The following is a 21064-nucleotide window of genomic DNA, read 5'->3' as shown; positions in this document are numbered from 1 at the left end:
TTTTACAAAACCTCCATACTCAAGTTAACGATAATGGCTGTGCTGTGATATCAACTTTATTTACAAGTAAAATAATCACCTAGAGAGAAAGTTAGAAGCAACAAAGAATTTTAGTTTGTTTTCCCCCCCTTTTTCTGTAGCCTACAAACCAATCAAAACTTAAAAAGAGTGTACTCATACTCTGTGCTGTTGCTATGTTCCAGGCCTGAGGGCTGTTTATCCCACTTCCCTGCTATCCTTATTGACCACTTCTGCAAAGTGTTATTACACACCACAATGAGGCTGATAATTTCATGTGTTTTGCGTTAATTTTTAGAAGCTGTGATAGATTGCACTTTCACATGACTTGCAGATTTCATAATTACTGTACACACCGATTTTCAGGGAGGAAGCTGTCGCTGAGGAAGCGTTGGGAGTTCCACCTTTGGGAGCAGTTAGCGATCACGGCACACGCAAACCAAAAGGATCACACTAGTCATATCTGTTGGTAGAAATATGTACACTTTTGGTATTTATTAAACCCAACGATGAGCTTCATCTATTCTCTAGGTGTAGTTAAAGTCCATGAACGCTGATATTCTTTGATATTCATGGGTAAATGATGACATATGGAAAAAATAAATAAATAAATAAAGCTTCTAAAGGGGGATTTTTTTTTTCCCCCTCTGTAGAAGCTTTTGTTACTTTAGCCACGCAATGAACCATCTCCATTTACACAATCTTTGAGCCAGGTCAGTGACACACAGCATGACACTGCCTTTGGCTAGTTTTGGTTTAATTTACAACAGAAGGCAGTGCTTTGGATTTCCTCAGCTTGTAGTTACATATTTTGATCTCTATCCCTTTTCATGGAAGTTTGTTGTTTTCCATCACTGAATAATTAGTCTTGTGCTTACCCTTATCTCAAATTTACAATTCTCAATTCCTACTTACGGTCAATTTAGAATCACCAATTAACCTAACCTCACTAACTGAGAAGAAACTGGAGTACCTGGAGAAAACCCACGCAAACAGAGGAAGAACATGCAAACTCCCCTCAGAAAGGCCCTGGCCAGGTAGCGGATAGGAACACAGGACCTTCTTACTGTGAGGGAACAGTGCTAACCACCACGCCACTGTGCTGCCCTGTAATAACATTATGACGCATATTTTCTATTCAAGTGTTAACATAAACAAACCGGTATTCAATTTGGTTATTTTCTAGCAGTTTGGGTCCACCTTTAGTGAAATTTAGGCCACATTTAGTTTGGATTGGCCCCCATCCAAAGCGTCTTTAAAAAAAAAAAAAATTATAATTCAGTGACCTGGCAACAACAGTTTCACACTGCAGGCAGCTGTGTGATTTTGACACTGCTGTGACTGTTGTGTGTGCGTGTGTTTTCCTTCCATATAAAAACTACGGGTCATCTTACACATGTCTTATCTAACACTGCAGGAGGCTGGAGAGCTCTGACTCTGTTGGTATGTGCACACGTGAGATTCTCCACATGAAGGGCTGTGGGTTCAGCTTAGATACACTTAATGAGAATTAAAAAAAAAAAAAACGTACCCGCCTTTTATGTCTTAATGACCTCCATATTTGCAATCAGATCCAAAACAGGCCGAGAATCTGTATGGAGTATCCCATGATTTCACCACGTCTTAATAGTTGCCTCTAGGTAGCAGGTAACTTGCGGCAAAATGATCACTCTTATTAAATTAAAATTCCAGCTGTTAACTAGGGATGGGCTCATCACAAAAAACAAAAACAAAAAATACTATTAAATTTTAATGGGGACTTAGTCAACTATTCTTCAAATATCACCCCAAATAGCTTTCAAATGACTGTGCAGAGTTTTGGTGAGTCAGCTTTACCTGGTGCACCATGCACTGTAATAATCAGTATTAGTAGTACTAGTCTAGTGAATGACTATTTGATTATTTGAAAATCATGCCCTTTCAGCAGTGGACATAGGCACCCTGACTGGATTGTGGCTATGCAGCCCCATATACAACAAACTGTGTATTCTGACACCTTTCTATCAAAACCAGAATGAACTTTTTCGGAAATTTGAGCTGTAGAAGCTGGTCTGTTGGATCGGACCACATGGGCCAGATTTCACGCTCCACATGCACCAATAAGCCTTGACTGTCCACGACCCTGTTGCTGGTTCACCGCTGTTCCTTCCTTGGACCATTTTGATAGATACTGACCACTGCAGACTGGGAACACCCCACAAGAGCTGCAGCTTTGCTGCTCTGACCCAGCTGTCTAGCCATCACAATTTGGGCCTTGCCAAACTCGCTCAAATCCTTACGCTTGCCCATTTTCCCTGCTTCTACCACATCAACATTGAGGACAAAATGTTCACTTGCTCCCTAATATATCCCACCCACTAACAGGCTCCATGATGAAGAGATTATCAGTGTTATCCACTTCACCAGTCAGTGAACATAATGTTATGTCTGATCGGTGTAGTTACCTGATTAAGTTTTATAACTGCATGGGGAATACAGCAAAGTTAGGATATTTTTATATCTGACGAGCTCAACACAAAATATATTATCTAATCAGAACAGAGTACAGATGCATCAGAAGTTGCTGCCAGGACACGTTTGTGACATAAATAACTTGTGATTAACATCCTGTATGTCACCCTCAAACTAAATTTTTTGGACATTTTTCCTATAAACTCATATTAAAAACAAAGATAATGTCAGGAATGCACCATTTGTGAAATTCTCAGCCCATGACTGAAATGTTATAAGTCTCTCAGTTCTTCACTACCAATTAACTATTGGTGAATATTTACCCATCATAAAATTAACAACATTGCCCACTGCGACTGATAAAGATCAATGCAAATGTTCTGCTGATATATCTGTGTATCCCTAGTTATCAAAAAAGCCATCCATATCATTAGGATTGTTGATGATGTTGGACAGCAAATTACAATAATTTTAACTACAAATCAAATTAATAGCATTGCTTTTTATATTAATTTCATAAAAAGCTTTTCAGAGCATGATTTTAAATCTAGTTAGCTTATTTTTATCTGGCAAACAGTAGAAATGTATCAATTTACTACAAAAGAAAAGCTGTGAATTGTTACAGTTAAAAATCTGGAAGTCTGGTATGAAAAACAACTGTCAAATTAGCTGCAGAATAATTTCCTGTAAATTAACTAGAGTTGGGCAGTATACCAGTTTTTAATAAACACTATACCAGTGAACAGATACAACGCCCACTGTGTCTTTTCAAATGGCTTATATTATTATTTATCTTATTACTGCCATGGATACTGCTGAAGAGCATGAAAAGGGGGGTTGTTATGACTATACACTCTTCTTACTCACAGTTTCTGTCATATGAATCATACACATAAATAAAGACAACCATTAACAATCCACAACTAACTCTCTAATTCTCTCCAGCAGGGAAAACATCATGCGACACAGTTTGTGAAACAAACTATTTCATTAACAGCTTTATATTTACACAATTATGCTGCTGAAGAGCATGCTGGGTAATGCTGGGTAATGCTGGCTAATCAGGTAATAGTGTGTTAACAGCTGGTGGAGGCTCTGTGCTACATTCAAAAATAGTACAGACAGATAGAGGATGAAGAATAGAGAGCACCAAAATAACTGGTGACCAAGAGAGGAGATGCCTGTTGGATGTTGGTTTTAAGAAATGCAATTCATTTTGCTTAATTTCTGCTTGCAGTGCTTCTGAGCAGGACTCTCATTGTGGTGGGTCTCAGGCAGCTCTGCCCACGCACAAGCACACAGAACCAGGTGAGACAAAAACATGGTCCTCGAGGCCAATAGATGTTTTTCCTGACAACAGAAAAATTAGTGCCAAAAAGTTTGGAAGAGTAGGTCAAATGGAGTTTCAAAGCTTTACTAGATATTGATTTTGCTAAAAAACAGCAGCAACAAAAAGGTGACATTACAGCTAACAATTTATTTGAATTTGTTATTTACCATTTAAACACCATTTTCAGACAGTTGTGCCACATTTTGGGATTTTAGATACCAGAATATAGACTCACCTACCACATTATTAGGTACACTTTGCTAGTACCTTGCACCTCCTTTTGCCTTCAGAGGTGCCTTAAGAGATCATTAATAATCCACAGATCTCTGAGGAATTTTTTCCAGTAACTTGTTGCTGGAAACATTCCTCAGAGATTTTGGTCCATATTGACATGATTGTCTCACTCAGTTTCGGCAGCTTTTTTGGTTGCACATCAGTGATGCAAAAATCCTGCTCTACCACATCCAGAGGCGCTCCACTGGGTTGAGATCTGAAGGCCACTGTAGTACCAGGAACTTCTCATGATCAAGAAACCAGTTTGAGGTTATCTGAGTTTTGTGACATGGCACGTTATCCTGCTGGAAGCGGTCATCAGAAGATGGGCACACTGTGGTCATAAAGGAATGGACATAGTCACCAGCAATACTCAGGCAGGCTGTGGCATTTAAACCTTGCTCAGCTGGCATAAGAGGGCAAAAGTGTGCCAATAAAATGTCCCCCCACACTATTAAAACACCACCAGCCTGAACCTTTGATATAAAGCAGGATGGATCCATGCCTTTATTTTATTTATGCCAAATTCTGACCCTACCATCTGACTGTTGCAGCAGAAATTGAGACTCATCAGACCAGGCAACATTTTACCAATCTATGGTCCAAATTTTTGTGAGTCTCTATGAATTGAAGCCTCAGTTTCCTGTTCTTAGCTGACTATAGCAGCAGTCAGTGTGTACGTCTGCTACTGCAGCCCATCTGCTTCAAGGTTTCATGCGGTCTGCGTTCAGAGATGCTTTCCTGCATACCTTGGTTGTAACAAGTGGTTATTGAGTTCCTGTTGACTGCATATCAACTTGAAGCAGTCTGGCCATTGTTCTCTGACCTCTGGCATCTATAAGGCATTTTCACCCAAAGAACTGCCACTCACTGGATATTTTCTCAGTTTCAGACCATTCACTGCAAATTCTAGAGATGGTTGTGTGGAAAAACACTCAGCCCAGCCCGTCTGACAACAACTATGCCACGTACAAAGTCACTTAAATCATCTTTCTGATGCTAAGTTTGAACTTCACAAGGTCGTCTGGACAATGCCTACATGCCTAAATCTATTGAGCTGCTGCAATGTGATTAGGTATTTATGCTAAGGAGCAGCTGAACCGTTGTCCCTAACAAAGTGGTCTGCGATTATGTATTATTTAGGTGCACTGAAAATGTATTCAAACTAAAAGGTTTTTATAGAACAAACTACAGGTCATTGAATCCATTCTTTTAGAACAGAAATTACACAAAGAATAAGCATGTCACAACTCATTTACGCAGAAACAATTTCACTAATAATAATATAATATACTTGATATACTGGAAACTTTCCTCTTAATTAATGCATTATTTACACACCAAATTGGGAAAATATTTATGAATAATAATTAATTACATTCTAGTTTTCACATACATAGCAGTTGTTTCACTTATGCATACTGGAGACCAACCCGTTCTAATTCTTGAGAGGTGGCCGGATGTCATGATTATGCAACCTCCAAGACTTCAAAGAGCCCAGAAATAAACATCAGTCTGTCATTTCAATGTAACGCCATTGCTGAAGCAATTATTACACATATAAATTATCCTCTGGATCAGCACAGCTTCGCATCCTTCAAACCCTGTGCTACAAAACACCAGAGAACATTCCAGCACACACATTAAAACGCAGCCGAGCAGGAAGCATCTGTGTCAGTGATGAAGCTTTCCAGAGATAAACAGAACTGAAAACGAAACCACCGGCTACAGCTCAGGAGAACAAGAATTCCAGGAACACATATTTCAACGCTTTTTGCGTAAACTCTTGTGCAAAAACACCCCGTCACAGCCAGGTGATTTTAAACTACCGTACTGCATCTCATATATTCCTGATTCACAAGCATTAACACATACAACTCCGAAATGTAGACATCTTATCATATGTATACAAAACTTAAAAAAAAACAAAAAACAAAAACAAATTGAGCAGTTTTTTGTCGTGGCACTGATAAAATCCTTAAACATTTAATTATTTATGAGTTTCTTTTTCTGTACCCCAGTTAGCTTGCAGTGGCTGCGGAGGAGCCACAGATGTGATGGAACTGCTATTCGCTGCTATCCGTTAGCCGCCAGCTCCCAGTAACCGCAAATGTAGTCGCAAACGGTTTTAAACCCGCTGTACGCTTTAATATTAGCCTCTAAGTAAAGATATAACTACATCAGATAAATCACATAAGTTACACGAGAAGAAATTATATGAACACGTAACAAAAAAGCGTCAGACAGAGTTAGCTTAGCGGGCTAGCATTAGTTAGCGTCTAAGATGCTGAGAGAACCAGAAGAAGCGCTGTTAGCAAGGCGAGCTAATCAGACGCTCCGAGGTACCTTACCAGGTCAAAACAAACAGGAAAGCGGAGCGAGATGCATTAATTTCTTCTTTCGTTTGTGAAGCCGACGTCTGTGGAGACGTTAAGTTTGACGAGATCAAAGCAAACGATGTAGAAATATCGTCGGGAACATTGCAAAGACACTCGAAATTAATGTGGTTCCTGTTTTTTTAGCTCAGACTGGCTCGGATGCCCGTTCGCAGGTCGTTGCTTGGAGAGACTCTCTCTCTCTCTCACACACACACACCCTCCAGGGACGAACCTGCCAAATACTGACCACGCCTCTTTTACAGTGAACACAGCAGAAGACAGCTGCCAAATACTGGCCCCGCCTTACAGACCGCTGTAGACGAGCAGAGACTGCTTAAAACGCATCTGTGGCTGATTTCTTTATCTACTCATGACATTTTAACAAATTCAGTGTCTGTACCATCAGTGATGTAGTTGATTTGTTCATATATAAAGTTCTGTGCAAAGGTCTCGAGGCATCCTTCATTTCTTTACATTTTGTTAGGTAAATGTTAAATAGATGCCGCGATTTATTCAAACACATGCAAACACGAATGGGAATACAATATGTAAGGCAAAAACCGAGTTTTTGCACTTTTGAGCCTCTCGTTTCTTTAAGTAGTCTTCAGGTATAGTTGTCTTGCTTCTTGAAGGATATCCCAAAGCTTTTCTTTGGATGTGGCTGCTTTTTGTTCGGTTCTCTGTCAAGATAATCCCACTCAGCTTCAGTAATATTGAAGTCTTAGGCCTGTCACCTTATTTTGTACTCTGCTTGGAGGTTTTTGGCCAATATCTCTTTGGGAATCACCTTGTTAGTGCAAAAAAATATTTGATTCTTGAAAAGTACGTTATCTGTGGCATTTTCTTGCTTTCATTTGTAGAGTCAACTAAAGAAATGGGAACAAAATGGGTTTTTTGCAACATACTGCTTGTAGCAAAGTGCCTGAAGATACAATTTTATATCTTGTTTAGCCTATGTTGTGCTATTGTGTATGCATAACTCTGGTTAGGTGCCTTTTTAATGCTTGAATGGCTTAATAAATAGAAAAAAAAAAAAAACATCCCTCTGAAAGTGGTCAGGTGCAAGGAGTGGCCTGAAAAAGCAGCCAGTATCCAAAGGAAAACTCTGAAAGACTTTCAGAAAGCCTGGAGAACTATTGCTCATGACCACTTTAAAGAATCACAAGAAAGTCAAAGCAAAATATAAAGAAATGAGGGCTGGCTTGAGACTTTTGCTTGGCATTGTAAGTTTACTCTAATACCTTCTTATTTATAAAAAAGTGGGTTAACTACTGTTTAGTTGATGATACATATATTTGTTACATTTTTTTGCCTAATGTTGCGCATTTTTATTGAATAGTGAGCCCTCATTTATAGGTACCAAGAGAAGGAAAGTATCAAAAAGGAGGATGGAACCCTTATCAACACATGGCACCATCATTTCCTACTATTACTTGTGTCTTGGATATGTGTTTGAATTTTATAGTTTGCATGCATATACATGAAAAAAATTTAGTAATAAAGATCAAATATATTGTTATGAAAGCTTAACCATTTTTAGGGGTTTGTTAGAGACTACGTTTAAAGCACTGCTCAGTATCTCAGGTTAAATCATTGCATGCTGGAGAAAAAACTGTTTAAGGTTGACACAGAACTCTGAAGAGTATTTCATGTATTTGCTATCTGGCCAGTTCTCAAGTACTGTACTGCACCTAATGACTTAAATGAATGTATTATATTAGTTAGGTATTGTATTAATTAATGAATGTGTTTTCTGTATAAACATAGAGCAGCATGCCTTTGATCCACTAAGAAGCAAAGTCACTTTCAGGATATCAAATGCCAAGATAGTCAGTGGGTATTTACTGCCACCTGGTGGAATATTTAGGAAGAAACAACGTTTTCCTTCTTCATGTGCAAAGATTTAAAAAAAAAAAAAAAGTTTCTTTGTTGTTTCAGTTTAAGTACAGTGGTTAATTCAATTAATTACATGCAAACATGAGCCGCTCTATAGACACTTTATTGCTGTGTTTATTGTTTTACAATCTAAGGAAGGTCTAACAGTGAGCTTGGTGGGCCATTCCAAACACACACCCTCCAAGAATCTGTTACCAAACCAAGATTTAAATAGCAAAAAACAGCTATAATGCAGTAATACAATATACATGATGCTATAAACTCTTAAGATGAATTTATTTTCAGTAACATATAGGCTATATGTTTCCATTTACAAAATGCTTCTTAATATATATATTCATACAGATATAGATATAAAACAGGAGTAATGCACATTTTTCAGAAGGTAAAGGAAATGTGGTGTTTTGTGTATAGTTTGTGCACAACATACAAAAAGATAACTCAAATTAAAGTGTTGGTCAGAGTATCTACTGGAGTCATCCATATATGACTATAGAAGGCAGTGAAATAATCATTTGCAATAATACATAATAGTATGCCATATTTTGCCATATCGTGTGTTGTCTTTTGTGTGGGCAGTAATTGTGACTCAGACTGCTGGAGTTTTCAGCCAAATCATCCCCTGCAAGGCCTCACTTTCCCAATGTGTTCCTAACAGCAAAATAACACAAAGTCCATCTTAAATGACAATTTCAATAACAGTCATAATAAAAAAAAAAAATAAAAAAAATCACATAACCAAAAAAGCAGACATACAAAAAAATGATTTTCTGTGTAGCCAAAGTCTAATACAGTTTGTGCCACTGAGCTCTAGTATTGTCCAAAAGCTATCAAGGTTTGTAACCTATTATATGTAGCTCAATTTAAAAATCTTTCAGCTAGTGTGTAAATGTACACATATAGTCCTTTGTCATAAGCTGCAGTGAGTTTTGCCTTCTTAGCTTATTTAAAAGTCAGCTTTTTGAACAAATTCCAATAAACAGACTGTAGTAGCAATGGGACAGATAATCTATTTGAAGTTTTAAAAATATGTATTGAATCTAAACCCTGCAGATTAAGTATGACAACATTTTGCAAAGTGGTTTCGGTTGTCCTTTTGAAGATGCATTTTTATTAGCATGGACATGGCCAAAAATGCTCAAAGATGCACGCACGCACACACACATGTACACACAGAGTGTCGGCTCTCCTCAATCTGTGTGAATAAAAATAACTTCGGTATAAAATATAATCACACATTGACTGACTCTCCTCTATAGATACAGAGAATCTAATCCACTGAGAACCTTTACCATGGCATTTCAAATACAACCTCATAGCCAGACCCTATACGCTGATTATACAAATGTGCCCGTCATACTGAATAGTAGTGGGAATAGTGGAAACTGCAATAATTAAACACCAATACACTGTATTTTTCAAAGAAACATTTGTCTTTCTTGAGAATTTCTTTTTCTTACACATTTTTTTCACCAAAGCCAAAGCAAAAGAGAAGCCCCTTTGAATAACAACCAAACAACCCTGTACAACTGTATGGATACAGATGGTGTTGTCCACTATTTTACAAATATAACTACAGTTGTAAAGACTGGAGCAATGAGTGACTGTAACTACATTGATGGCCAACTAAAGTGAGCCCACCAGCTTATATACAAATTATAGATATCTCTTGATGCACTTGACAGATCTCAGGCAGAGGAAGTAGAAGTACAGCTTCAATGTAGATTACATCTGGTACTTCACAAAAGTAGCCCTGGTGGAGTTGGTGTCCTTTGTTTGTCTCACATGATCCTTGTGTTGGGAGCGATGGTTTTAAGCTTCATACACCCTGTGAAAAACAAACATATATCTCTTAATATCTACTCCAACAGGTATCTCTGTTTGAGTGGAGATCAAATGTTTACACGGAGTAAAAATATGACTTTGATTCTTTTGCAACCCACAGAGTCCCTTGGGAATGTTGTTTTTAGCAAAATACTGATCTCTGCCTCCCTCGGAGGACTTTTGACTATGACTGACCCTGACCTTTGACATCCACATCACAGGGGGAAGTTAGGAAGACTAGTTTGAACAAAACAAATCGATAAAGCGCCACTGAAAAGCCGCTGGACATGGTTTACAGCCCAGAGTCAGTGATAAAAGAGGTTGGTACATGAAAAGCTGCATGTGGATGTGTTTATGAGTCTTTTAGAGGGTTTGTGGTTTGCATCTTACTGAAATGACAGAGACGATATAACATGGTAATTATTACACTCACCAGACACTTTATCAGGTACAACTGTTCAACTGATTGTTAATGCAAGTATGTAATCAGCCAATCACATGGCAACAACTCAGTGCATTTAGGCATGTAGACAAGGCAACCTGCTGATGTTCAAACTGAGCATCAGAGTGGAAAAGAAAGGTGAGTCTGAACAAGACATAGTTGTTCTACTGGCATTTTCCCACACAATCATCTCCAGGGTTTACAGAGACTGGTCCAAAAAAAAAAAAAAAAAAAAAAAGAGAAAATATCCAGTGAGCAGTTCTTTGGGCAAAATTGCCTTGTTGATGCCGGAAGTCAGAGGAGAATGACCAGGCTGCTTCGAGCTGATAGCAAGGCAACAGTAATTCAAATAACCACTAGTTACAGCCACAGCATGAAGAAGAGAATGTCTGATTGCAGAACAGACTGATCCTTGAAGCAGATGGGCTTCAGCAACAGAAGACGATACCAGGTTACTTCTGTCAACCAAGGACAGGAAACTGAGGCTACAGTCCTCATGCACTCACCAAAATTGGACAATAGAAGACTGGAAAATGCTGCCTGGTCTGATATGACTCTTGAGTTCTCGTGCAACATTCAGAAGATAGGGTCATGTTGTTGACCCATGTGATGTTCATGCTGTTTGGCTTAAAGAACATGAAAGCACGGCTCCATCCTGCCTTCTATCAACAGTTTAGGCTCCTAATGGTGACGTTACGGTGTGGGAGAGATTTTCTTGGCACACTTTGAGCCCCTTGAGCATTGTTTAAACACCACAGTCTACCTGAGTATTCTTACTGATTATGTCCATCCCTTTATGACCACAGCGTGCCCATCTTCTGATGGGCTGCTTCCAGCAGGATAACACACCATGTTTCAAAGTTAAATCATGCCAAACAGGTTTCTTTTACCAGTTGGAGATGTACTAACATGGCCTCCATGGATGCACAGCTGAGAAATCTGCAGCAACTGCAGGATGCTGCCGTGTCAATATAGCCCAAAATCTCTGAGGAATGTTTCCACCACCTTGTTGAATCTATGCCCCAAAGAATTAAGGCAGGTCTGACGGCAAAAGGTGGTCCTAGCAAGGTGTATCCAATAAAGTGTCTGGTGAGTGTTGCATTTGGACAGTACTAGGCTGTCTGCACTTGTTTTAAGGGGCTAAGCTACGCAGTTGTTAACAGAAGTGTCACATGTACCACGCAGAAATGAGAGAAGAGAGTTTCTTTACGAGAAAGCAAAGAAGTACATTTTGTAAAAATGTAAACAGTTTCTTTAACATTAAATATCTATTAATTCTATTTTAAGTCTGCTAAGCACAATTAGGTTAGCTCGCTCACAGCATACCGACTAAAACTACTTTCAAAATAGTGGCATTCATTCGTTCTGTTGCAACTGATAACATGGAGGGTACACCTGCTTTTAAACTGTCTATTGTCTTTGTTTTAGAGACGTTAGACTGTTACCTGTGCTTGTCCTTCCAGATGCGGAACCATTTGACCAGGTTCTTAGTGCTCTGAAGCTTGGGATGAAGACAGTACTCCTGCCCTTTGAACCGAGACACGTTCTCCATCGTCACACTAAGAACAGGAGCGGAGAAGAAGCAAAGTTTAATCACTGGTTAAAGAAAATATGACAGGTTTTCCAGCCTGTAATGAGTACGCATGCATTCTTAAAGTAACATTTAAAAAAAGTAGTTTTTGCACCTTGTGTGCGTTTACTTTTAGACTGCAGTGCTGCCAACTATTGAGTAAGATCACTTTTGAAAATAATAATATAGGCCAAACACTCATATGTCATATGACGACAACAAAAATGGCTAGTGAGGAAAATAAAAAGATTGCACAATGAATGCTTGAGTGAGTTTGACTGAGAAGGTTAAGTTCAGCTTCAAGAGCCAGAACTTCATTGGAGTAAAAACACTGCTGTGAGCAATGTCAAACCCTCTGAAAGCCAGTCTGAGTCTGCTGAATAGAGTCTGGTTAAGTAGTAAGACATCTGACATGTTTTTGCCCCAAATCTTAGTGGCTATTCTAAGCTGCCTCTAATAACATTTCCACAGCTGAATGCCCTCATCATTCAGAAGATCAGTTTGCACAGCTTTGCCAGCTTTTTGGCAATGAAGCAATATTATGGAGCTGCCACTTAAAAATGTGACATCTAGGCTCATTGAATCAGTTCATCTGTCTGCACCTCTCTCCTTTTGGCAACGACAGAGACAGTCTGCCTGTATGTGGCGTATTCAGACTACAGAAGTGAGCGTGGTAAAAATAAAAAACAAAAGGCCCACCATGCTATGGGGCCTCTCCATCCTGCGACACACTCAAAGGCTCAGCAAACCATGAATGCTAAATGACTCGACTGAAAAGGGACTTGACTTTTGATAAGAAGGGTGTATTCAGTGGCTATAAGAATTAGATTAAAGAGCTTTTCCTCTGTTTTCCTGCCCATTTATTTGTCCCTTTGCTTGGCTATTGATGCCATAGTTGGATAGCTCTATGTGCTTTGTTTTGGAAGAACTGAGCTATGAATGTGTGAGTTTGATGGCGAAAACATGAAACTTCCTGTGTATATGTGCATTTAATCTAATTGCTGTGATCAGTTGAGCTTTGGTTCCTACTCATTATCATTCACCTGGGCAGCTGAAGCGCAGCCATTGGCTCTGAAAGCTTCCCTGAGTTATGAAGATTAAAAAAAAAAAAAAAAAAAGAAGAGGGTGAAAATAAAAGAAGTCCAAAAAATTGAGAGGACAGGTAGGAATAGGGAGAAAGAGTGATATTTGGGGCTCCTAGGTTGTGTGTGTGTTTGTGATTAGGAGTGGCTGCTCAGAATGCCAAACTAAGCGCTGTAAGCCTAATGACCAAAGAGGGGACTCTCTTGCTCATTTCTCTCCCACTCTCTTTCTTTCTGTGGCTTTCCGGAGCCTGCTGAGACTCATTTTTCACTGGGCACTAACGGCTGGTGGGCCCCATCTCATGCTAATAGAGCAACCTTGAATGATGACTGTGTGGCGGGTAACACGCTCACAGAAAAACAGACCTGTGAGGTGATGCACACCAAATACAATATAATGCTTCTGAGAGGTTTGTTTTTTGGAATGCACACACAATTTATTTCTTGGTTCACTTGATGTGTGACTACATATCATTCTGCATTGCAGTTGCATTCTTCCACCAGCCGGTCACGTCTGGACTCATAATATATGCACTGAAGAAAGGTAAGAGTCACGAATGCAAAAGCTGATCAAACGGGAAATATGGTCACGATCTCTACTTCTTTTCTGAGTAATGGAGTTAACAGGGTGTGAAATTTATTAGCATTTACTGTATGAATTCTTGGGTTAAGGCCAAAATTGTGACCTTAACTTTTGACCACAAACATTTAATCAGCTCATCCAGGTGAACGTTTGCTTCGATTTTTAAGAAATTCTCTTAGGAACTATCTCGTTCATGAGAATATGGCATTCAGATGGATGGAGACAACATCTAACAGCAATTTTGCAACTATTCATTCATTGGAAACTTACACAATGATTGACACACTAAAACACAAGTACTGACTTATTTGCTATAATTAATGATTTTGACAATTTAAATTTACCAGTACTTTAAATAAATTATCAATGATATAACAGCAACAGAGCAAAAGTAAATCCAAACTCAAACTAAGAGTTAAATATTCAATTACCATAATCTGGGGAGAAAAGCAGCAAATTCTGACATGGGACTAAACAGACAGATATTATTTTACACTTCTTGTAAATGGCAGAATAAACTTTGAGCATAAGAATCTTTCCACGCCTTCACACAACCTGTTCACTCTATGTTGCGTGTCCTCTGTGTTATATTGTAATTTGGCAGCAGGTGGCAGCAGAGATTGTGCCTTAAACACAGAACAGCCTCCCAGGAGGTTGACATAACATCCCTGTTTGCTGTTCCTTCATTGAGCTTTGAAACGAAAACTTATGCACACAGCATTTCATTTTTTCCTGGCTTTGTGAAGCTTTGTTCACATCACTTGAATTCACGTTATACAAACTGCATGCACAATATGAGCGTATTTATATGTTCAAGATGAGAGCGTCTGTCTCCAAGCACCACATGTTGCTTCTTTTGAAACATCTTTAGAGGAGAAGGATCTATTATCAACTGCGAAGTTCATGCTGCATTCCACAGTGGCTCAAAATGAGCGCAGTAGCTGTCTGCGCATTTGAACTTCGACCTGAAAGGTTAAATGTCAGATGACAGAGAGAGGTAGAAGGATCAAGCACAGATCCATGACTGCGGCCAAAGTACAGATCATCTTTTGAACATACAAACATTATATTATTCTTACAGAAACAATCATGCAGTCTATGTGATGCTTGCATATCAAACCCCCATTATGTCTGAATTTATTACTAAAAGTCAGGAAGGTTAATGATAAAGTCATGTTAAAGCTTGAGTAACTGAACATCCTGAAATGTTCAGGAAATCAGTGCTTTCTTCCTCCCCTCCTTTTCAAGTAATAAATCATCCCCACCTCCTGTCTGCAGGGAGTAATTAAATTATGAGTTTATCACGCCGTAAATCTTTCTGAGTGTTTTAGGCATGGACAACAGGGGGTTCTGAAAATGTGCACGCAGCTGCTGAATATGATTACAGTATTTTGGAGTACCGTTATGGTACAGGAACAGCTTTAAATATGCTGATAATCTGGTAATTGTATGATTTGTATTCAAAGCATGTGCCGAGTACACACTGGAAGAAAGAGGGGATGAATACCTCAGGAAGGAGGATAAAAAGGAAACACGGAAGGCAGGTAGGAAAATGTCAAGGGATTAAACACAACGAAGAACGCAAAGAAGAAGAAGAAATGAGAAAAAAGCCTAAAGTCAAAGCAGAGACAGATACGAGCAAGGGCAGAAATGACATATGAAGAGTGACACACTGAAAGAGAATAAAAGTCTGACTCACAATATCATCTTCTCTTGGCAGAATGGGTGTTTGGGTTTGATCTCCAGCTTCTGTACATCCTTATATCGGATCTTGGGTCCTTTTCTGGTGCACCTGCACTTGTAGGCTGTCGGGAAATATAATGCTCACATTAGACTGCTAAAACACTAATCTAATAAACTCGTCATGCAGGCTCAATTACTTCCAGCGAGACTGACAGACATTAAAGTGACAGGAAATTTAATTCTTTGTGATGTGACAGCAAACTGGGCTGAATTCGTGATGAAGTACCCCCTTTATCTTTGAATTATAATTCAGATGACAAGTGGGTGTTATCTTTTTCTATATTTATATCTGGCAACATGCAGCTGAAATTTCATGCTTTTACTTAAGTCACAGTCAAATTAAAGGCACATTTAAATAGACATTTAACTTGGCATACAGTTAGACCCCTTTTTTATATTAAGCATGACTAAAATGGAAACCTCTGAGTAAAGGAAAAATTGGCTTAATTTCCACACTGTATGAGTTTTATGCTATTGCTGATTGTTTGCTGCACATCAGCAGAAGTAAAGACACTATTTTTATCCCATTAAGCTCAGATGATTTATGGGGTCCTAAAGAGCTTCATGCCCTGCAGGGAGAACTGGAGGCTTCAACTACCCTGCAGTCAACTCACTATCATGTTGCTTCTTTATTAGTCATATAGCTTATAAAATTCCTGCACTAATTTTAATCGGAGCTACATGTATTCTTGCTTCTATAGTGTATGAAGAAGACTGATGGATATATATATATATATATATATATATATATATATATATATATCCATCAATCTTCTTCATGGTCAGTTTTCTAGCTGTAGTACTGAATATATTACACAGAGGAAATTAGTTTGCCGGGCTGTATATTTGTGATGGGAGGTGATGACCTGGATAGTCCAAGGTTTCCCTCATCCATCATGTGCTATCTGTCCAGACCGCCAGCCACTATATCTGTCACAAGCCCCCACAGTGGAGCCAGCACTCAGCACTAACATGCCAGACAACAAAGGCCTATAAAATTGGGCAAACACTGAGGTTACTATATTGTGATGAGGCAAACGGCTCCAACACTTCACACACAGTGAACTGAAACACTGTTAACCCTGTTCTCAAATTAGGCACTTGTTTACTTTTATATGTTTTTTGCATCTAGGTGATTATTGAAAAATAGTTTGACACTTGCAGACACAAGAGGATGAAACTACAGTACAGAGAGAAATTTGCCTTTTTAAAAACCTGTTTCACACAAAGACAAAAACTGATATTGGAAATTTCTAATGATAATTCAGTTACATATGGTGACTTTGCTTGTCTTGCCAGACACTGTGCGTCCCAGAGGGCTGTTCAGGGTGCAAGGACGCTTGCCAACATAAGGCTCATCATGACACCAGATTTTTACACCAGAGTGGTATTCATCATTACAGTTCAGCTTCATGTTAATGGATGTAAGGATACAAACAAACTGCTTCACTGAGTGTAACCACATTTAAAAAAAAAGGCATGCTGATGTCAACCTAAACTCGTTTTGGCAAGCGAAGGCACCACCGAGTCCCTCCAGCAAAGTTGACTTCAGTCGTTGCCTCCTGTTTGAAACAAACTCCGCGCAGCATGAGTTAATTCTTCTATCTTTCCCTTCACAAACACAACAAAGCAAACCAGGCGTGAACTCCCACCTATTCTCCACCTACTGATGATTGTTCAGCTATCACAGCTAAAGTGCCAAACATCCCACTGTTAGAAAGGACAAACTTTAACTAAGATAAACATAAAAAAGTGTTTACCTTCTGCGCTCAGGCAGCATAAGGCCACCGTTAACAAAAGCAGCACCGTTGTGCACCGACGCATGTCTTCACAAGTTCAAAAAAGATTTTTTTTAAGAAGTTCCTCAAAGCCCGAGCCTTCCAAACGGAGTAAATACTAAAATATCAACAAAAAGTCTTTCGACATGTAGATAACATCCACTACTGGGAGGCAGACGTGAAGGAGCAATGAGGCTTTCAGCTTTTTGGGGTTCCTTTGGAGCGCTGATTGTGCAACTCCGTCTGTGCGTCCTGGGCGCTTGGATGAATCTCCAGCCACTCGTTTAGGTCTCTCTCTCTCTCGCTCTCTCTCTCTCTCTCGCTTGCTGTGGAGAAGCAGGCAGCAGCTCTTTTAAAAGCTGCCCGCTATCCCATTCTCATTAATATGCACGGCCAGACAGCGAATCAAACACTTGTTGTGTCCTGCTCGGGAGAAGTGGAGAACGTGGAAAGGGAGGGAGGGAAGGAAAAACACAAAAATACACGTACTGTTCACCAAAATCCGGATGGATGACGTCTGCTAGTCTGTTACTTTCTTGTCCTGATTTCAGACGGAAAACTTGGTGGGATGAAGAAAGACGCAACAATGACACAATCACAGCAGAGAAAAGACACGTGAAAAGTTTCTCCTCACTGACAGGACAGTGAAATTAAAGGCTGACGTGTACGAAACTACATTACCTAACACACACATTGTAGGTCAGTGAAGGCAGCACTTAAGCGCCAGACACCTGACTAGCAGGAAAAAAAACAAAACAAAACAAAAAAGCCCTTCTGATTGGCTGTAAACTGTCAGGTAAAATCACACGTTTAAGATTCCGCAAGCGCAAAGGTTTACGTTCATTTGCTGATTGGAGACTGTTCGATTGAAAGCAGAGACAAGCGAGTAAGAAAATCTTGAGATCTTTTTTAGGCATACATGTACGCTGAAATTGTATATATGAGTATGATATTTTTCTTATCATAGATATAATTTGTAAAATAAATAATTAATTATGAAATTAAAAAAAAATGAAACTTGGACTGATTAGTTTCAAAGGGCACACTGTCATTAAAATGCACTGAAATTCTTAAAAACCTCACATTTGTGACATACTAAAAATCAAATTTTTTTAATACGTTTGTGTCCCTTCCCTTTTTTTTTTCCTTTTTTGTTTGTCAATCAGTAAAATTCAGAGCTGATATTGTTTTTGTGAATGCGTTTGAGGTTTATTCCGTTCCTTGAATATGAATAAATGCACTCATTGTATCTGGGGATGCCATCAGGCTGAACCTTTGGCCTGTAAGAGATAGCCCTGAGAAGAAGGTCTGACCCCTCCCACCTGGGACGCTCTAACCACAGGATTAAACCACATTCATCACCCACCATCCAGTGTAATGAGATTTGTTTGTGTGTGTGTATGTGTGTGTATTTCCTCTGCTCCCTCTCCACTTGTGTTTGTGTTCACCTCTTTGCCCCTTGCACTGATGCAATCAGCTTCTGTCATAACTCAAACCAGCAGTCATGAAATGTCTGTCCGCACCGTGTACCTGTGTGCGTGCATTTGTTCGTGTCTGCATGACTGTATTTGTGAGTGTGTATCTACATGAGTTCTCGCAGCATGTACATCTGTCACATGCTGCAAGATTACATGAGTGCGCCGCCAAAACAGTGTGTAAGTCAGCTGTGAACCTGTCTTAATATTGCCACCTCTTTGCCAATTTCTCTTTGTTCCCTTCATGAACAGCAGCAGGACAAGATGCCAGCTATCATTTTCAGTGAGCTGTGACAGATTGGGACGTATGTGACCCCTACAGGACATCGGTGCTGTGTGAATCCATTCTGTCTTTCTGATCTCAGGATAAAAGACAACGGTCAGGTGTCTGTTTCAGTCTCCAGCTGTAATGACTCAAAATAACTTGGACATGAGTTGTCCTCATCCATTAGATCATTTTAACTACAAGAAAGAAGAAAACGAAGTGATGGCAGAAGTTAAAACACAGGAGGATCTTAACCAAACTGAATCCATCTTGAAAAGAAAATGACATCATTTTTCAGCCTTAATAAGTTGAAGTTGATGATGCTTTGGAGAAACATTTTTGAAGTTTAGCTAATGATTACTAACCAGAACCTAATTAAGGACATTGACAATATATCAACGGTTTATCTTTGTGTCCACATAAAAATAAACATTGACAATACTGGCAATGGGGCAGAGATGACAGTAATAGAAAATGTAATTAATAGACCAAATTTTCCACAGATGCTACATTACATTGCCAAAAGTATTCACTCACCCATCCAAATCATTGAATTCAGGTGTTACAATCACTTCCATGGTCACAGGTGTATAAAACTGAGCACCTAGGCATGCAGACTGCTTCTTGTCAAAGAATGGATCGCTCTCAGGAGCTCAGTGATTTCCAGCGTGGTACCATGATAGGATGATACCTGTGCAAAAGTCCAGTCATGGAATTTCCTCAAAACTAAATATTTCACAGTCAACTATTAGTGCTATTATAACAAAGTGGAAGTGATTGGGAATGACAGCAACTCAGCCACGAACTGTTGGGCCACGTAAAATCACATGGCAGGGTCAGTGGATACTGAGGTGCATAGTAAACAGAGGTTGCCAACTTTCTGCAGAGTCAGTCGCTACAGACCTCCAAACTTCATGTGACCTTCAGATTAGCTCAAGAACAGTGCACAGAGAGCTTCATGGAATGGGTTTCCATGGCCGAGCAGCTGCATCCAACATTACATTACCAAGCACAATGCAAAGTGTCGGTGCAGCAGAGTAAAGCACACTGCCACTGGACTCTAGAGCGGTGGAGTTCTCTGCAGTGATGAATCATGCTTTTCTGTCTGACAATCCGAGGGATGAGTCTGGGTTTGATGGTTACAAGGAGAACGGTACTTGGCTGACTGCATTGTGCCAAGTGTAAAGTTTGGTGGAGGGGGGATTATGGTGTGGGGGTGATTTTGGGCTCGACCCCTTAGTTCCAGTGAAAGGAACTCTTAATGCTCCAGCATACCAAAACATTTTGGACAATTTTATACTCCCAACTTTGTGGGAACAGTTTGGGGATGGTCCCTTCCTGTTCCAAAATGACTTCACAGCAGTGCACAAAGCAGGTCCATAAAGACATGGATGAGCGAGTTTGTTGTGGAAGAACTTGACTGGGCTGCACAGAGTCCTGACCTCAACCTGATAGAATGCCTTTGGGATGAATTAGAGTGGAGACTGTGAGCCAGGCCTTCTCGTCCAACATCAGTGTCTGACCTCACAAATGCAGTTCTGGAAGAATGCTCAAAAATTCCCATAAACACTCCTAAACCTGTGGAAAGACTTCCCAGAAAAGTTGAAGCTGTTCATGTAGCTGTTCATGCAAGTTCATGTAGCTGTGCAGGCAGATGAGTGACTACATTTGGCAATATAGTGTACATAGCAGTTGGCTTAAACAACAACAACAAAAAACCCCCACTCTATATAGCACATCCACATCCACCCTCTAAAGAGAAAGGCCCCAGCTGGATGGTAGATTTGAACTCAGGACATTCTTGAGTCCTGCAGCTATTAATATTATAAAAAAAGTTTTAAAAAATCTAAATTTCAGAAAAATCATGTCAACCATCTGTTTCCTTTAAGATGGCAAATATTCATCAGTCATTTTAGCAGTAAGCACTTCATATTCTGACATTTTTCAGAGTAGAGA

General features: G+C 39.5%; 2 protein-coding genes across 7 annotated transcripts in view; both read right to left on the bottom strand.

Moving 5' to 3' along the window:
• The window catches only part of fam13b (family with sequence similarity 13 member B), a 69063-nt gene extending 62400 nt beyond the window's left edge, over window positions 1–6663 (bottom strand). For 4 of the 6 annotated variants that reach the window (XM_030739338.1, XM_030739343.1, XM_030739341.1 and 1 more), the window contains exon 1: window positions 6424–6663. The gene's annotated coding sequence lies outside the window, so the exon portion shown is untranslated. The remainder of the gene's footprint in view (window positions 1–6423) is intronic. The other 2 variants (XM_030739344.1, XM_030739342.1) reach the window with 1 other exon arrangement.
• Window positions 6664–8431: 1768 nt separating this feature from the next.
• Window positions 8432–18039, bottom strand: cxcl14 (chemokine (C-X-C motif) ligand 14). Its single transcript, XM_030740045.1, has 4 exons — window positions 17351–18039; window positions 15547–15652; window positions 12058–12171; window positions 8432–10174 (listed from the first exon to the last, which is right to left on the bottom strand). The coding sequence occupies exons 1-4, from the start codon at window positions 17412–17414 to the stop codon at window positions 10159–10161; spliced, it is 300 nt and encodes a 99-aa protein (XP_030595905.1). The 5' UTR covers window positions 17415–18039; the 3' UTR covers window positions 8432–10158.
• Window positions 18040–21064: the final 3025 nt, after the last annotated feature.

This window comes from Archocentrus centrarchus, chromosome 10, assembly GCF_007364275.1.
Source record: "Archocentrus centrarchus isolate MPI-CPG fArcCen1 chromosome 10, fArcCen1, whole genome shotgun sequence".
NCBI classification, from domain to species: Eukaryota; Metazoa; Chordata; class Actinopteri; order Cichliformes; family Cichlidae; genus Archocentrus; species Archocentrus centrarchus.
The sequence above is the reverse complement of the archived record's forward strand: the minus strand, read 5'-3'. Positions and strand labels throughout refer to the sequence as shown.

Excerpts from the sequence above, each read along its gene's own strand:
- cxcl14 (XM_030740045.1), bottom strand. The coding sequence starts at position 17,414 with ATGCGTCGGTGCACAACGGTGCTGCTTTTGTTAACGGTGGCCTTATGC. Across the intron at positions 15,653-17,350 it reads ATGCTGCCTGAGCGCAGAAG|CCTACAAGTGCAGGTGCACC; the intron begins GTAAACACTTTT and ends ATTTCCCGACAG. Across the intron at positions 12,172-15,546 it reads TGCCAAGAGAAGATGATATT|TGTGACGATGGAGAACGTGT; the intron begins GTGAGTCAGACT and ends TCCTGTTCTTAG.